The 19,819-nt window shown below is 33.2% G+C and overlaps 1 protein-coding gene across 1 annotated transcript in view; it reads right to left on the bottom strand.

Annotated features, from left to right (window-relative positions):
• The window catches only part of ST8SIA4 (ST8 alpha-N-acetyl-neuraminide alpha-2,8-sialyltransferase 4), a 94,956-nt gene that overhangs the window by 29,677 nt on the left and 45,460 nt on the right, over nucleotides 1-19,819 (bottom strand). The window contains 1 exon segment of the mRNA XM_032156752.2: nucleotides 17,819-18,112. Within this exon segment, the coding sequence (XP_032012643.1) occupies nucleotides 17,819-18,112 (294 nt within the window).

Raw genomic sequence — 19,819 nt, 5'->3', positions numbered from 1 at the left:
ACTTTTTTCATTCCAGTCAAAACATTAGTAACTGATTAAATTTGGAGCACTAGAGAAAAAAAAACCTGTTAAATTAAATATCAAATTAAAAGTCACTGTATTACAAGTACTTATTTATCTATAAGAATATAATTAATTTAATCTGAATTTATAATGAAAATGTTTCTGTGAATTCCAGAGACTCACTGTAAGTCATCAACACCGTAGAGGCTTAGAAGCTATTCTCTGGCAGTTTCTTTTGCTATAGCTTCATGAATATTTGCTTTGAATAGACTAGCAAATATGTACAATAGAAAATAAAATTGCTACTGGGTAATTTCAGCAAATCATAAAATGGTGGCATTCAGTTTCCAACACTATGACATCCACATTATAAACTTCCTAGCAAAATGATTTAAGCCATAGTGACAAAACTTGCACTTAAAAGAGAACATTAATTATTTTCTTTCTTGTAGAGATGAGGGCTTGCTATGTTGAAAAGCCTGATTTCAAACTCCTGGCCTCAAGCAATCCTCCTACCTTGGCCTCCCAAAAAGTTGGAATTACAGGCATGAGCCACCACACCCACCCTTTTAAAAATTTTTCTATAACCTTTCGCCAACTCAGAATATGCAAAAAAATTATATTTAATTATGAATTTCACTTGTTTTCTGGGTAAATACATGTTGCAAGGTTTCATATCTTGTTTCAAATTTCATTTAAACTAAAATATTTCAAATGTACATAGTTTGAGCCTTATAAATAATATGGCACACCATCAATCAATTTGCCAGAAAAGATCTTGATTTTGCTCTGCAGATGTCAGCTGAAAGCCTGAGCAGATAAATGAAGTTAAATTTAATGAAATGCTTCAGAACTCAGCTATAGAATTTATGCTCTCTTTGTTAAACTGAAAAAATAACCATTGAAATTCTATTTTAGAATTATTTAAAAACTTGGGTCCAAAGTTTGAACTATAAATCCTTAGCTACAAAGGCAGTTAATTTAGTTGTTTCCTCTTCTTGTCTGTGAAAAATAATCTTCTCTTTATCTCTGGCCACGAAACACAAGACAGAAACAGCCCAAGATCTGTGATAACTTATATAAATAGAAAGCACTCACTTTCTGAATATTATTTTGGCAATACATACAAGGGTCTCTAAGTCAATAGGTTTTATTATATTGAAAAATCGCACATCAAAAAGAAACGATAAAATGGCACAAATATTGCCATGCTATTATAAAGATACACTGTTCTATAGCGAGATTGGTCGAAAGAGAGCTGCTCCTGGAATCAGCAACTCTAACTGTGCCACTAACTGAGTGTCTATTTTTGAGCAAATGAGGCTCTGGGCTGCAACAGTCTCCTTTATAAAATAAGGAATTTAACTGGATTATGTCAAAAAATCATGAAAATATTTTCCATATGTAGGCATTGCTACATATAATATATACATATATTTAAATAAAAATATATACTTTTAATATTTTCAATTCATAAAGTCTTTTTTAAACTATTCCTGATCCCAAACTTTTATATCATGTCATATCTTATTTAGTCTTCTCAGTGAGACACAGCAACATTGTCTAATACCTGAAATGAGAATTTTCAAATGTGTTTAGATTTCTCCAAGTCCTTATAAATTTCCTTTCGCCCTTTTCTTTTAACATTTTAGAGTATTTTCTACTTATTTTAAGGAAGATTGTAGTGCTATTTTAAAGAAATCCAAAGCAGAGAATACATACAATTGTTTGATGAAATATTTGTGTGTGTGTCTGTCTATTTATATATATGTGCATGTATATACATACATATGCACATGGCAATTTTAGAGTTTATTTTAGGGTACAAGTTGGGGAATTTTCAAGGAGACTATGAAACTAGTTTTCAACGTGTTGCTCTAATGGACTAAAAAACAAGCTATGAAAATGTTCCCTAATATCATCATCAGCTTGGTTAGAAAATCCCCAATCATACCTAAATATTAAAAGGGTCAGAACATTGAGCGAGTTGCAAAATTCCCCCAAGCAATTCATTTCATCATGACTCACAATGCTTGAATAAGGCAAAGTCATTTCTTAACACACAAGTTACTGTAGAGGAAGATGAATGCCTGTATTATCTCCTGACTAGCTTGGGCAGCATAACATTGTTGGAGCTTTTTGTCTTCCATAGAGTATCTTTTCCAGTCAGCCTACATTCTCTCTTATAACATTCTTGTCTCTAGGTTACCTAAGAATATAAGAAAAAAAAAGTCCCCAAAGTTTTCTTATTACATATATTACAAACAATAAAAACAAATGAAGATAGTTTGTTTTTTTTCAAAAAAAATTGTTTCTGTGTGTTTTATTCTCTAGTAAGTACCCCTTTCCCTGGCCCCCATCTAATCCATTTGCAATCACAGTATGCCTCCTCATTGCCACACTCAGTGTCACAGTAAGACACCCAAAAACTTATTTCCTGTGCACACCAAGTTAAATGAGAAAGCCAAAATAAGGGAAATGCAAAACCTACTGTACATCATGATAAAGAAAGAGAGGTTCATAAATCTATTTGGAACGTATTTTTGTTGTCATGTTGGTAATTTTTAAACAGGTTACTGATTTCAATAGTTTCATAGCTGTTTACTCTTATTGCCTTCCATGCCCTTCTAGAATAAAGTTGAGTATGTAAAATTATGGTTGGGAACCTGATGCTTTTTGTAAACTGGGACTTGTGTAAATTGGGATCAATACAAATTTTTATTCAAGCCATAGGTATTGGAGTCATTATGCTTATTTCTTTTAAAAGAGGTCAATTATGCAGTATATTGCTGAGGCAGGAGGATAGGGTCTGGAGGCAGGGTCCATAAGGCCAATTCACACTGACTTCTTAGAACTAAATCAAATGGAAACACTTCAGCTATGACAAGAAATATCCTCTCCATTTACATAGGGCATACACCAAGTAACCAATGGAAACCTCTAGAGGGTATTTAAACACTAGAAAATTTTGTAACTCAGTTATTGAGCTCCTATGCTTGGGCCCCCTCCCATCCTGTGGGGTGCACTTTCATTTTCAATAATTCACTGCTTTTGTTGCTTCATTCATTCCTTGCTTTGTTTGTGTGTTTTGTCCAATTATTTCTTCAAGACACCAAAAATCTAGACACCCTCCACTGGTAACATAGTTCTGACACAATTTGTGGATAGGCATTACTGTAAATTCTTAGTCTTATACTTTTAGCTGATCTTTAATACTGTTTGGAATCTCTTCTGTGAATCTCTAATCAGTGACAAATTACATGTCCCATCCACCAGAGGTGTTACAAGCATTTGCCAAATCCCTTGATCTAGCATTCCAAAACAACTATCTTGTCACTTCCCTATGTAATCTTGTTGGCTACCAAGGTGGTTTTGTTGCTTGAGGAAGCCCCTGCTTGGTTTTCTTCTTTGCAGCTTCAGACCTAGACCAGTATAGAACTCTATACATGTTTATAGAAGGAATGAACGTGATATAGCAGGAACACTTCTATTCATATTTTCAAAATGCTGTGGAATTATGTGATTTCAAACATTTTACTGCTTCGATAGAATTTTTTAATGAAAAATATCTGTATTTCACTTTTATTCAGTCTGATAGGAATTTGCAATTTGTAAATTACTAAAATATTTGTATTTATATATTGTTATCTCTCATAAAATAATTAGCTTACTAATTTTGAAACTGACAGCAATTCTGGTGTATGCACCTGTTCCAGAGAAAACAGAAAGAGAGGAAATAATTGTGAGCTGAGCAAAGAACAAAATTTTAGCAGCATTGGTTCTTCCTGGTAGTGATGTTTATTAATGGAGACCTGTGGATGGATTATTTGATTATAGCACAGGTGGATTCCACAAAGTATCAAGTTCCTTTAAAAAAAAAAAAAAAAAAAAAGTTGACTATTAAGCAAAAACAAAGCTGAAAATTTTGATAAAGTGCTCATATCCCACCCCAACACTATCCCCAATTTTTATTATTCTCAGATAGAGGCTATTAACATTTATAATGACTGTACAATTCTTTCAAGCAGTATTGAGAAACATATATTTTGGTATAAGGTTAGCTTGCCATATTGTAGATTTTATGTGTGCCTATAAAATAGTTTTTGCAAAAAGCTCACTGAATTCTATTGAGAGGAATATGATCATAATTTGAATAAAATGCAGAATCAGAACTTTAGCTGCAAGTAATGATTTTACTTTAATTAAGATTCACCAGTGAAAAGAAAAAAAAGTTAGTTTCTCTTAGATCAAATTATCAAATACATTAATAGTGTAAAGTAGAATCTGTGCCATGCTAGGTTATGTTATCATACATTCAATCACATGATTCTTTTAGCTATTTAATTTCATCCAAGTTTGTAACTGGTGCAAATATTGTTGAATATCTAAAACAAGGAAGCTTTAAAGTTGAACTCAGTTCCTTGATGCTATAGCTTAATGAACACTGGCAAAGTTTGCCGAAATTTGTATAAAGGCCAAGGAAGCTCCTATTATAAAGGCCAATAATTTATTAAGGGAAATCCATATAAGCTATTTACCTAAGAATTCCTAATTACTTTATTATATCATCACTTTATTATTTTGTTTATTTTTTAAAGAAAGATAGTTTTCCACTGATTTTACTATCTCTAGAGTGACATCAAAAGGCAATATTTTCTTTAGGAGTGTACTTTAAATGACTAATTAGAGAATGGGAAAAGCAATATAGACCATACTTTCACTATGAAAACAATTTGATGTTGACAATAAAAGTTTATACTGTCTGAAACAAAATCAGTTTATTCTTAGTTAGAAATAAGGTAGCAACTGCCAGCACAATCTCCCTCTGCAACATATTCCATTCAACTATCAACATGGTCACTGGAACATGGTTTGGAGGATAAAAGTGGAAGCAGGTAAGAACTGAGTGTTTATAATTGAGTTCTTAAGATGCTAGCATTTGACCTGTATTCTCACCAGGAAAACTTAACCAGAGGATATAGCTAAACAATACCATTGCTGAAGAAATGAAGTCTGGTGTTGAAAACTCATGTAAAAATAAAAAAAGTAGCAGGCATTTACACAATACAGAGCAATGATTTGTCACCTACAATTTTTTGTTACTGAGCTTAACTATGATGCCTAACCATGATCCATCTGAATGAAGATGCCATGTATGCGTTATCATGAGGAATGGAAGTTAGCCATACTGTTGCTCCAACATATTTTCCACTTCTTGCTCTGCAAATTCCCAAAGTATGTTCATAGGGCCCTTATAAATCCCTTCTTTTAATCTCAACAACTTATTTGCCCCTAAGAATGAATTAGCTCTCAGTTATTTACACCTTACTTGGTATTTAAGCATTTTATTATCTCTCTCCAATATTTGAAGTTTAGGTGGTGCTCATTGAGACGTAAAACCTTTCAAGTTATATTGAAGCAAGGTCTTAAGAGGGACAGAAATTCTCATGGAATGTACAAAAATGGTACCATATGGATGGCTCCCTAATTTGCCAACAAATAGGCACGATGTTATACTAGAGGGCCAGAGTTCCTAAGATATGATGGCAAGTATCCTTCCTTAAGAACTGAGCAAATTCTTTATAATTTTGCTTTCACTTATGCTCCTCAGGTGACAGCCCCAGCATAAGATCATCTGGAGGAAACAGTTGTGTAAAAATTTGCATCGTATATAATGTGATTTGATTGATCTCAAAAGAAACTATTGAACAATATTTCCCACATATATCAACCACCATGTATTATGTTTAAATATAATCTTCAGAAAACCACACTCAATCATAAATGTACTATCTTGAAGGGAGAGTACATTCACCTACTAACACATAAACAAGAAATCTCATCCAGCAGAGTAGTGGGCAACACAGAATAACCCTGGCTATTTGGAACACACATCGATGAGGGGAGGCTGCCAGATGTATCAGAATCAGGCCACTGCATTTTGATTTTACTTCCTGCACTGGATACTGGTCTTCACTAGGGCTCTATTTTGTGATTCTTCTCTTGTAGGTCTGAATATTCTTTTTGATTTATTTTATCGATGAAATGTGAAAAAGTAAATGGCTTATTTCTAAGAAGTCAGTCATAGGTGTTAGGCTCAAACTGGAAACTGTAAAAAACAAAACGTCCAGCTTGCCTCTGGTGAATGTGGCTCCAATACTCGGCTTTATGTAATTAAATAACTGAAAAAGATCGTTAAAGCCACTTTAAAAATAAGTTTATAGCTAAAGTCTTTAAACTTATTCTGCTACAATGTATTTACTCATCCAGGTTTTTAAATGATTTGGGGGGTAAGGCTTTAGAGCAAAGAGAAAAAGAAACAGAAATGACTCTTTCTTTGATCTCTTACCAATAGGAATCTGATGTGGCACACTAGTCTCTGAAAAAGTTGGCAGCATGTATCAGTATCTCGTTTCCTACATGGCAATTCTAGTCGTCAAGCCCCCAGTCTTCTGCCTTATTCTCTAACTTACTTCTTGTATGTTGAGCTGGCTTGACAAATGGCGACAGCCATAATTTGGAAGTTGTGGCCTGAGGCTGTGATTATATGATCAACCACATGAGACACTAGAGTTAGTTAACTGACCATGATCAATCTCATAGAAACAAAAGACCTAATCTAAACTGTTACACTCAAGCTAAAGTACACTTGTATCATTTGAAGAAGATAAGGACCTGTAACGTTTTCAAAGATTTATGGGAAACTTGATTAAATAACTTTTCTCCACAAACTCAGGAAGTAGCTAGTCATGTTCATTGTCTAAAAATTTATATTTGCATTTAACAGTAAATTCCCAACTATTTAATATTTAATAATTAGTTAAAATATATTATTTTACTATACATAAGAAATCTCTGAATGCAGTAATTCACCAGTCATCTTGACTTAAATTAGAATAGCTTAATGCAAATTAACTCAGTATCTATTTTGCATACTGATCAATGTTCTTTTCTTCTGAAAAGTCAAAGAAACAAGGGAATTTCTGAGGTTACTTGTGCACCTTCTATCACTCATTAAAAGATTGAGCCTTGAAAGTAAAAGGTAATAGAACAAATTACTGAGCTTTCCCTGTAGTTCGTTAATGTAGCAGTATAGCACTTTGTTCTGATTATGAAATTTCAGTCTTAGAATTTATAAAATAATGACAATTAATTTATTTCCCCAGCTAAAATGTTTTTAGTAAACATTTTTCCTCTATTGAGCACCATGATAAATTAATATTAAAAATTAATGGATTGATTTCTTTATGCAGATTTTGAAAGATAACACCCAAGAGAAAACTGTTACTAAATTATAGATCTAGAGTACTTTTCTCAGGTGGCCAGGATGAATTTATAGATGATCAGCCTGGATGCTCCCATGCGTCATGCCTCATTATTATGATTCATCTACTTTTCTTATTAGAACTTGCTCTTTTATTTTTACCCTAGCAACACCACAGGCAGGCAAAATTTAGTAAGCATTAATTTCATAATTTAGTAGATTCAGGGCACGAGTTGATACATAGTTTGATTAATAATAAATTGCAGGAAAACAAACTATCCAGATTACATCCTCACTATTTAGAATTCAAGCCTTCCTTCTTGAAAGTTTCCCTCTTCTTCACCATAATATTGCCTAGTGAAAATAATTTCTAGTGCTACCCAGATTGATGAAAAAAAGTCTTCCTCAATTCTGCTTGGTTCCCTGCTTGTTTGAATTGCTCTAGGGAACTAACTGAACCAAACTGCAATGTCTAACTTCAGCACAACTTTGCCCATTTTTATTCCCCACCCCTTTGCACATGTGCCTCAACCTCCACCATAACATATACTGGGAATTTATGCTTCTTATTAGTTGTAGAGATGAATAAGTCAATCTTCGCTATGAAAAAATTTAAAATAAACCTACAGAGTTGAAAATAAACAATAGTCATACATTTCGAAGAATGTTCCAAAAGGGAAATACATCCTTTGAGAAGAGAATACAGACAGCAGAAAGCCAGGTCAATCTCACCAAAAGGAACAAGAGTGAAAAACGATGCCCAATTGAAACCTACCTTTAAATTGAGACTTGAAGGAATAAAAAATGATCTATGTGAAGAAGACAGAAAAATACATACCAAGAAGGAAAGCCCAAATTTGGCAATGTTACAGGGGTGCTATGAAAGCTTAACTACTCTTCCAAAGAAATTCTAGATATTTCTCAAAGCCTTTTAGTCTAAATGAGAGATAACCAGAACTGGGAAGCATATTGGTCAGGGGCAGAATGAAAGCTGTTTTCCATAGGTTCCAGTTTGAGCCACACACTTGGGAATATCTTCTCTGACATAAACTATTTATAGTTCCACATTACACAATGCAATATGAATAACGGGATCTGCTAGGAAATAACATTGTGACTGAAGGGTAACCAGGTTAAAATATCAGGAAACACTGAAGTTCCGGAAGTGTGCATATCAGAGTCCACCAGTAAGGAAAGAAATATCCTTTCATGGAAATCTCCTTTGGTTTAAAATACCTAATAAGCAGCATCTATCTACTCAAAAACATTAAACTAGGACACATGTTTTATAAAGAAATATTACAGCTGTGTTGCTCATAGGTCAAAATAGAAACCATATGGAAATATTTTTAGCATAAGACTAATTTTAAAACAAGTAAGCCATTTTCAGAAAGCACTTGGAGTGAATATTCTCTTTTCAAAGTTGTTTTTTTAAAATTGCTTTTCCTTATGTGCCTTGAGTTGATTGAATACTCCAAAACAATCCATTAGAATGACTAATAAACTTGATTTCCTGAGGTCTATTGATGATGTATTTTAGCCTATAGTTTTGCTAAAGACTATTGGGAGCCTGGTCTCATTCAAATTCTTCTGCAAATCCATGACATTCACATGAAGTTATCCTGCAGAAGATCATCTTCATTTTATACAGACTTTAACCTTTACATTCATTTAAAATGATTTTTTACATCTGAAAGATGAGTGCAGCAACTAACATTTGAGAAACGATATTTTTGTTAGTCTTAATGCTGAAAAAAAGTTGATGTGTGAAAATATAATGTTTATTTGTTAGAAACCATAAAAAATATTCTACCAAAGCAACTAATGTGTGCTTGCATTCTTTTAATAACCATTAAATATTTTTCAACAGAGTGAAAACTACCCAGATGAGAAGTTAGCTAGATATATCACTTGATATCTATAAGATGTAATTTTTCCCCCTTACATTTAGCTAGGAATTATGGTATTGATCATTGTGGTGTAAAGTATGGGCACAGGTAGTTTAGGAAGGTATGCCAAAATAAAATATCAATGTTCTAGCCAAACTCTGGGAATCCTGGGCGGGTACATTAAGTGATATCCTCTTGTTCACCGTAATTTTATTTAATAAAAATAATGAAGCAAAAAAGATACTGCATATAAAGTATGTAAATCAATTAGACTATTATCTTATATTCTGAATGAGGAAATAATTCAAAAGTTATTTAGTCACTTAAAGTAATAATGTAAAACAATACCTACTTAAAAACAAAAGATTAAATTACAAGAAATAAATTCAAGATGGCATGTCAAACACCAACAACAGAAATATAAAAGGGGGGATATTTACTATACGTTAAACATGGAAAAACTGATTTCTGAAAATCTTAAGTGACCACAGTTGAATAAGATTCAGTAATGTACCATTATTACAAGAAAATCAATATATTATTGGCACTATGTTTGACATACAAAATGTCTAACAAAGTAACTTGTAGAGAATAATAAACACATATACTATGAGTATACTATTACATATTATATAATTATATAAAATATATATTTGTATATTTTATACTTTGTTGGTATGTGTAAATTATTTACAGTATATCTATATATATGTGCCGTGTGTGTATATATAAAGAATATACACATATACACACACAGAGTACATATACTCTGTATAGTATATATAGAGACAGAAACAGCAAGAGAATATATAGAATTATATATATTAATATATATGTTTTGTGTATGTTTACAAAGAAAGTATATCGAGTATATATAGACTATATATATAAAGTCTGTACAGTGTGTGTGTATATATAATACTAAATATGTATGTATACTAATTTTATTTTTCATATATATAACAAATAAATACTACTTCAGATATAGGTTTTCCACAGTTGACATTTATCAAAGAAGTTATGCATTTTTAAAAAAATTAATAATTGCAGAAATCAAAGAAAGGGCAAATTCAGCAACAAACACGTCTGTCTATTCTTTTTATATAATATTTACCTACGTACATATACATGCTTATATATATGAATGTGTAACTATGTGTGTCTATGTGTGCATATATATTTCTTATATATTTCAAATATATATATTTCTTCTGCTGTCAAGTAAACATTTAGATGACGGTGGGTTAACTTAATTGTGGTGTTGAAACATGTAAAGAATAAATATCAAGAGAAAATGACTTTAAAGAAGAAATACTTTAGAAAGCTATCTTTTTTTTTTTTTTTTTTTTTTTTGAGACGGAGTCTTGCTCTGTCACCTAGGCTGGAGTGCAGTGGCACAATCTCGGCTCACTGCAAGCTCCGCCTCCCAGGTTGACGCCATTCTCCTGCCTCAGCCTCCCGAGTAGCTGGGACTACAGGCGCCTGCCTCCACGCCCGGCTAATTTTTTGTATTTTTAGTAGAGACGGGGTGTCACCATGTTAGCCAGGATGGTCTCGATCTCCAGACCTCGTGATCCACCCGCCTCGGCCTCCCAAAGTGCTGGGATTACAGACGTGAGCCACCATACCCAGCCAGAAAGCTATCTTTATTATCATGATTACCAAAAACTTAATGAACCTCTTTAGGAAGTTACAGAGATTACATTCCTGAGGATGTTTAATTAAGGACAAGAGTTTTTTTTGTGACAGTTTGAATATTCCCATGTGTACGGACAAAGCTCAGAACCAGTGATTCTTAGAGCCCAGAGGAATCTATAGGATTATATACATCAATGCCTATATTTTAATGGTTATAAATCTGACACTCAAGGATTTAAACAGTCTTGTCTAAAGTCAGAATAGGAAAGGTTTGTTTTCGTCTTCCTTGGAAATCAAATTTCTGCGTAATTCTTCAAAATTCTCTGCGTCAGTGTTCTTAGAATTGTTCAAATCCTCTTTAAAATCAAGAAAATTTTCGCAGAACCTCCAAAATACATATGTGAGCTTGAATTTAAGAAACACTGCTGGCTGAGTGCCGTGGCTCACACCTGTAATCCCCGCACTTTGGGAGGCCAAGGCGGATGGATCACCTGAGGTTAGCAGTTCGAGAGCAGCCTGGCCAACATGGTGAAACCCCATCCCTACTAAAAACAGAGAAAAAAAAAATTAGCCGGGCGTGGTGCCTCATTCCTGTAGTCTCAGCTACTGGGGAGGCTGAGGCAGAAGAATCAATCGCTTGAACTCAGGAGGCGGAGGTTGCAGTGAGCCGATATTGCACCACTGCATTCCAGCCTGCGCGTCAGAGCAAGGCTCTGTCTTAAAAAAGAAACCGCCCCCCCCCAAAAATAAACAAAAAACAAACAAAAAAACACTGTTGTAGGGCATGAAATGTTTACCAACTATTTCTAATAAAAACAAAAATTCTTAATTCCAGGCAAATCTAAGGCAGTTTATGTAGCCCATTTATCTTACACATACTCGTCCTTTGCAATCACTACAAAAGACTCTGTTTTTTTAAGTATACAGGTATCTTATGTATTCTCCACTAAAAGATAAATAACAAAAACCAAAAGTATTAGGCTGGTGCAAAAGTAATCATAGTTTTTGCCATTACTTTCAATGGCAAAACCCACAAGTACTTTTGCACCATGTTACTACTCATGGAATCAAAATTTTAAAAATCTATATGAAATGATTACCTTTAATTTTTTTTTGAGAACGATGTAAGTTTAAAAATGGTAAATAACTTTAGAATTATTTACTATGATGGTGACATCACAGAATATTATATACATTTATCAGTGTCATCTGTGAGTACTCAATCCAAGTGTTTATCTTGATTAATACAAAGTAGAAGCTTATTAATTTAATGAGAGCATAACCCCATTATATTAAAACAAATTGCTACTTATAATGTGGTGACAAAATAGTACATATATATTACTTTTGTTATAGTAGAATTAAAAAAAGTAAAAATTAAAAAAAAAACTAAGGGGCCATAAAAATTTATAAGGTAATTGAGTTAAATATCTCATTTTGCGTTTAAATCTTGTAATAATAGTTCATAATAATTAGCAGGGGCCAAAGGATTAAAAAGTAAATATTTTAACATTTTTTTCCCAGACTCGAATATCAAGAGATCAAAAGCTTAATGTTTAAAATTAATGTTTAAAATTAAAATATCTGAATACAGATGACATTTTCAGAAGGGAACATATTATACAGTATTCAGTAGGTTTAAACCCATGCATACGTCTGTGTTTATTAAAATTCCCTTTTTTGTGGGAAGAAAACACATTCTAAATGAATACATATTGTGTAGATGTGTATATATATATATATGATGTATATATATAAGATGTGTGTGTATATATATATATAAACAGACAAAAAGGATAGATGAATAAGAGCAAATATTAACTTGTTACTTCCGGATACTGTAATTGAAAAGGTAATATAAGACTAGTTTATATATAATTATTTGTTCAGAATTATTATTGTAAGCATACTTTTTTTTTGAGATGGAATCTCACACTGTTGCCCAGGGTGGAGTGCAGTGGCATGATCTCAACTCATTGCAACTTCTGCCTCCTGGGCTTAAGTGATTTTCCTGCCTCAGCTTCCCTAGTAGCTGGGATTACAGGCATGCGCCACCATGCCTGGCTAATTTTTGTATTTTTTATTAGAGACAGGGTTTCGCCATGTTGGCCAGGCTGGTCTGAAACTCCTGATCTCAAGTGATCCACCCGCCTCGGTCTCCCAAAGTGATGGGATTACAGGCATGAGCCACTGTGCCTGGCCTATTGTAAGCATATGTTAATTTTATATTTTAAAATATACTATTAGTTTATAAAATCAGCTAATCAGAATTGTATATTTACTTTCCTTTCCCTACCTCTCCTTTTTCCTATAATTTAAAATATTTTTAATAACAAAATAAAATTATATACAAAAAGAACAGATGAGAAGTAATACAAATGTCCATCAAACAAGATTGGTTAAATACATTATAGAAAAGTATATAATGGAATATACTTTCCTATTAAAAAAAACAAGCTGTATTTATGTGTTGTTGAGAAAATGTCATGTTAATTTAAAAAACAGCGACAGAACAAGACTCCGTCTCAAAAAAAAAAATAAATAAAGTGCAAAAGAGTACATATGATTCGAGTTGTAGAGCTACCACAATAAATGCATATTTAGGTTTGTGCATATAAAACATAATTTTAAAATATGCTTCTCTATCTATAAGTTTTTTGGAAGGATTCTTAAGAAATTATCTGTCATAGTTCAATAGTGAAACTGAGGATATACTTTCTTAATGTTTGTTTTTTTCCCATATTGAAAGTAAGAAAATTAAGTATAATCATCCCACCAAAGTAAAAACAACACTTGGTTATTACTAGTCAAATTAAACTAACTGTAAAATAAGAATTTTTACCTAACTCTAAGTATTTTATAAAAATGTATTTTGAGCTATGTCTTAGATAATAATTTAAAATATTATATAAAACTGTCACTAATTTAAACAGGTTATTAAGATGTTAAGTTGTATATTAATAATTTTCTTAGAACTGTATAAATAAGAATCTTTTATTTTACATTTTGTAATCAAATTTTTCAATGACTTTGAAGTCCCCAAATCCCCTCTTCATGCTTACTATCGTATTTGCTGCACTCATTTTTTTTTTTTTTTTTTTTGAGAAGGAGTATCACTGTGTCATCCAGGCTGGAGTGCAGTAGCATGAGCTCGGCTCACTGCAACCTCTGCCTCCCTGGGTTCAAGAGATTCTCCTGCCTCAGCCTGCCAAGCAGCGGGGACTACAGGTGTGTGCCACCACATCTGGCTCTTTTTTGTATTTTTAGTAGAGGCAGGGTTTCGCCATGTTGGCCAGGCTCGTCTCGAGCTCCTGACCTCAGGTAATCCACCCACCTTAGCCTCCCAAACTTTTGGGATCACTGACATGAGCCACTGCACTGGGCCCAGAATTGCTCCATTGTTTATTAAAAAAAAAAAAAAATACAAAATGTTAATTTGAAAAATGGGGCTTCTGAAGAAATACCAATAAAAAAGTGGGAATCCCACACCAATTTTATGCTTTCATACATTCTCTTACACTTGTAATTTATATATCTGATTTGTCCCCATTAGATTACTCTCTTACTATTTTTCAAGATTCTTTTTAAATTATGAATCTACCTATATATCTTTTCCTTCTGTTTTGCTGAATATGGTTTCAGAAGAATGACAATACATTAAAACAATACGTAAGAGTATCTGAATTTTGTGACTGATGGTTTCATCTTTAGAGCTTTTAGAAAAATCTAAAATTAAATAGGTTTTTAAAGTTAGTAGGGAATCACAGTTTTTAAAGGGCAAAATGTTTAAGTAATGATGTCTGACCGTATGAAAACCATCTAAATGATCCTCATTGTGTTCAGGAATCTTGTTTTACAAATCACTTAAACTTTTTATTTTAATTGCAGTACTTGGAAGAGCCTTCACATTTTAACATTATGATACTACACACCCTAAATTCTGTGTCTTGGGTGCTTTAATTGCTCATGAGAGGCAACCAACTCCAGTAATCAAGAGGATATGAAACTTCTTACTTTGCTGAACTGTATTAACCACAGGGTTTCAGAAAGGTAAGTCAAAGGAGATGTAAAACAGTTACTTAAAGAATAGTTCTTTGGGGAGTTTGCCTTTGCTTTCATATCACATAAATCATTTTTGTTTCATCAGCGCTCACACTTCCTTATTTTCGTTTACAGTTCCAGTAGCAAGTACACACATTATGTCAAAATGCTATCTTACATACATCAATGTATTAGTTTCAATAAAATCCACAAATGAAGTTGCCTTTCACACGTACACCACGTGTACAAATTTCCATTCTATTTGAAAAGTCACAAGCCTCTCTAGAGCTACTTTTATTATTCTTGGCCACAGTTTAGAACTCAGTACCTTGACACTTTAAGAGAATATATGTAGATTTGTGAACAGGAAGGTGGAGAGAGAAGCTATTTCTACAGAATCAGTTTAGAAAATATATCTAATTCACAGTAACCAAAAAAAAAAGCATACCATTGCTTTCACCAGTGGTCAGAAGTTTGGCCTTGTTGCTCTTTGGAATAAAATGGTTGGTTAGGAATTAGTGAAGTAGTTTATATTTCTAATGGTTATAAAAGTGAATAGGACAAAACATAGGAGTCTTGTTAAATTACTAAAAGAATCTGCAAAGTTTATGTTTAAAATAGCTGTAAAAACCCATGTGTATTCACTGTTAATCATATATAACACTATCTGGATTCTAACTTACTGAAAATGCACTACTGCAGTCGCTCCTCTTATTTCATGCTTTGGTTTTGGTATTGGATTGAGAAATATAAACCAAAATCTAGGAAACAAAGGTACTAATTCAGAGTAATCTTAAGTTTTCTCATTAGTTTTCCATAGTCAGGGAGGACTTATTTCAGATTATTTCTTTCTAAAACTTAATCTATCACTGGAATGTGTTTGTGTGTGTGTGTGTGTGTGTGTGTGTGTTTAAGATGGAAAAGTTATCTTTTTAGGGTGTTTTTCAGAATAATATGATACCCAAACAGACATGTTCTTAACACAATGCACTGTAATGTTACAGTTTCTTAAGATGTACATTTTTTTAAGAGTCAAATTGTAATTACCAGGGATATTTGTAATTAAAAAAAAAAAGCAGTGACTTATTCTCCAAATGCATGTATTTGTATTTTATTTTGTTGAAACTTCCTGTCAAACACCAAGAGAATGTTTGTTGAGTAACCATGATCTAATTATAAGAATGCAATTTAGGCGAGGTGCGGTGGCTCATGCCTGTAATCCCAGCACTTTGGGAGGCCAAGGCGGGCGGATCATGAGGTCAGGAGATCGAGACCATCCTGGCTAACACAGTGAAACCCCGTCTCTACTAAAAATACAAAAAATTAGCTGGGTGTGATGGTAGGCGCCTGTCGTCCCAGCTACTCGGGAGGCTGAGGCAGGAGAATGGCACGAACCCGGGAGGCAGAGCTTGCAGTGAGCCGAGATCGCACCACTGCACTCCAGCCTGGGCGACACAGCAAGACTCTCAAAAAACAAAACAAAACAAAACCAAAAAAAAAAAAAGAAAAAAAATTGTAATTTAATTGTGTACAGAGTAATACAATACAAGAAACTATCTAGAGATTTAAACAGGAAATGGTAAATCCTTGCAGGAAATTATCTCAGGAACAAAACAAAAATACCTTAGCCCAGTTCCTATTACAGTATAAGAAACTATTTTTAAATCTGGGCTTGGAAACCTGTTTTTTTCAGGACTTGTATCCATTGTATTTAATTAGCCCCCTGAACTTGCCCTTCCTTCCCAAGTCCACTGCTTCTGTCTTACATCCTTATTATCTTATGAGTAAATTAATCAAAAGCCTAATTGGTTTTTATGCCTCTGGCATTTTTCTTGTCCTTGTCAAATAAATGTCTGCAGTTACAAGATTTCTTCTTAAATTCAGACATCTAACTGTGCTTCATATAGCATAAACTCAATTCCCTTCTCAACCACACCCCAAGTTACTTTTCCAACTTTGTATTCCAGTGTTCCACAACAGACTCCATTATTCCATACGTTTACTGTGCACTTCATCATTTGCTTGACCTGGTACCCTCTAATAATGCAACAGCATTTCCTTCTGTTTGGTTTTCTTACTTTCTTTCTTTTATCCCTCTGGCAATTGCTATTCTGTTTCTAAAGTCCAGTTCAAATGTTTGGTTCACTTTCCAAGTGTCTTTGTGAACCCGAGGGACAAATTATACACCTCTGACAATATATTCCCCTATTAGGCCACTAGTGAATTGTATATGCCTCTGTCTGTACCATAAAGCCTATGCATTTTTTAAAGGCAGTGATCAGCTCTTCATTTTTGAAGCTACAGTATCTGACACTCAGTACACATCCAGTAAAAATACATAATTTCTCATCTGTGGTTTATCTACTTTATATACTTGTATGTGTGCATGGGTGAATTTGGCCTTTTGGTCATTTGCCACTTTTAAGCAAGAGTTTATATTTTAATGTTTTTTTCTGAACTTGTGTTAATAAAAGGGAAATGTTGGCTTAATTCATTAAAAGAGCATCTGTGACTTTGAGGGGAAGCATTAAGGCATTTTATCGCAGCCAGCCTCCTTTCTCACTAGTAGGCCTCTTGGCTACAGATGGTACTTAATTGCTCCTTAAATATATCTAACATTTATGCTTACATAATATTGCCCACTAGCCATTCAGCACTTCTGTTGTAGTTTCCTTACCGAAAACTCATTAATTTTACTATGAATTCTTATTACTTTTTAGTGCAAAAATATAAAAATTAGTAGTTTGTTCATGAGCAGACATAAATAAGTGCCAGGTTCAACAATTTGCTTTTTCAAAAAAGAGGGTGAGTTAAAATCATATCATACCTAAACAAACTTCAAGTTTGTAAATAGAGTAACCATTATAAAATAACGGAAACATATATCCATTTGGAGATTTTACTGAAGCTTATTCTTATCTAGGGAAAATGTTATATGTGTTCCACTGTGCCAAGGACAAACTGGTCCTTTCCAGTCACTTACCCTCTGACAGCATGAATAAGTCTCAATGATGGATAGGCAGTTCGCACTTTCAGTTTATTCTTAAGGATTAATGCATTAACCCACTCCACGTGCTTCTCTCCTCCTTTGACCATGAAAGCAGGAATCCAAAGGACACTGTCATTCAGCATGGAAAGTCTATGCACAAATTTTTCTCTGTCACTCTCATTTCGAAAGCCTCCAAATGCTCTTTGTACAACTGATGGATTCATGGTAATAAAATCTGATTTAGTTCCCACATCTGCAGCAAACTCCACCACAGGAGCTAGATTACACCTGAAGAGGAAAAAATTAATGGGACAAATGAAAAAAAAAGAAATATTCACTGGTAAAATGGTGTTCATGAAAAGAAGAATGGGAAATGAGCATTCTTTTAACCATGTGAAAAGAAAACCAAAAGATCATCTACTTGGTAAGATTAAATTTTCAATAAGTCTCTGCACGTGCAGGAATACTGCTTGCAATAAAAATATACACTCCCAGTACAGGGCTCAAAATGCCACTTACATGAATTCAACCTGTTGTCTAAGAGTACCCTTTGCTATTATCTCACAAAACCACACAATTTGAATTTGTAATCAGAGAATTTATGATGGTAAATTCACAAGTGTTCTTTGGCCATTCAGTAGTCAATTTAAACCACATGCTGCTCTACAAGTAAATAAAACACCCTGGACTTGACATTCTAATCTGCACCACTTGTAAAGCTTAAGTCATTTCAACAACTTTGTAAATGTGAGGAAATAAAGCTGGCTTTACTTACACGCTGACGTTAGGGGAAAAGTGCAATTCCTTATAGTGTTTTACACAAACATATTTACAATTGTTTTCTATAGGTATAAATGGGGAAGAAAAATAAGAAAAGTGGAGATATCATATTTAATATGACTTTCTGGGGTTTTAAGTAATACAGAAAAGCTCTTACTATAAGATCAAATATCAGCCTTCCTGTTATTTTAGGCCATCCTCAAAATATCTGTTTTCCCTTTTCGGATGTATGCATCCCTGGGGAATGCATATGTAGGGAAAGAACAGAATATGTTGTACTGTTTTCTCCACTAGAGCCACAAGGTTTTGAAGAGCTTGGGACTGATGTTATTTATATAACCTGTTATTTATATTTATATAATCTAATATAACATTCTTATATTAGAAGAAAGCTTTGAAAAGCACCTTGAATTTGGCCTTTAACCAATTTCTGATGCTTCTTTGATCGGTCACATAGACCTTTTTATACTTGATTTTAAAAATAGCTTATTTTTTTTTTTTTTTAAACTATTTTTAACTTGCTTTTAAAAAGGTAGGTTTTAGTTGATAAAAGAAAAGTTAGATTTTGATAAACAAGAGTTTACTGTATTGGGAGAAAGTTGTTTGAATCGATTCAATCAAACCCTTCATGAAAATATGAAACTATTTTTAATACTTTTATCAGCCTTTCAAGGGAAGGGATTTTCTTTTTCTGCATTTTTGCATGTTTGGCTACATTATGAAAGTTTCTTACATTTCTCTTCCTTGTGTATTCTGTCACATTAATCGAATTATTAAACATTTTAATTAAAAAGTAAAGTATGTGTTCTGATACTAAAATTACTCATATATCATTCCTTATCTCTCTTAATTAATATATCTTGTTACTTCCTAGATCTCTGACAATACTTAGCTACAACAACAAATATATTTCTTCTCAAATTCTATGTTATTTAGGGTTAGCTACTGAGGGAAAAATATTAACACAATATTATTTAGAAAGTATAAATTAAAGATTATTATCTTTTCAATTTAGGTATCTTTAATTACACCCACTATATTATATGACAGAGTATGTATTTGTTTCTACTTATGATTCATACCACTAATTATGATTAGATATTATTCATTCTCATTATGGTAAGAATATTACAAACAGGACTACCTAGAAAAATATTTGCTACATGTGAATACTTGTCAAAGTGAACATCTTCTTGTGGAACTCAAGGAAGATCA

The sequence above is a fragment of the Hylobates moloch genome, unplaced genomic scaffold (assembly GCF_009828535.3).
Source record: "Hylobates moloch isolate HMO894 unplaced genomic scaffold, HMol_V3 SCAFFOLD_6, whole genome shotgun sequence".
NCBI classification, from domain to species: Eukaryota; Metazoa; Chordata; class Mammalia; order Primates; family Hylobatidae; genus Hylobates; species Hylobates moloch.
This window is presented reverse-complemented; position numbering and strand designations above follow the sequence as displayed.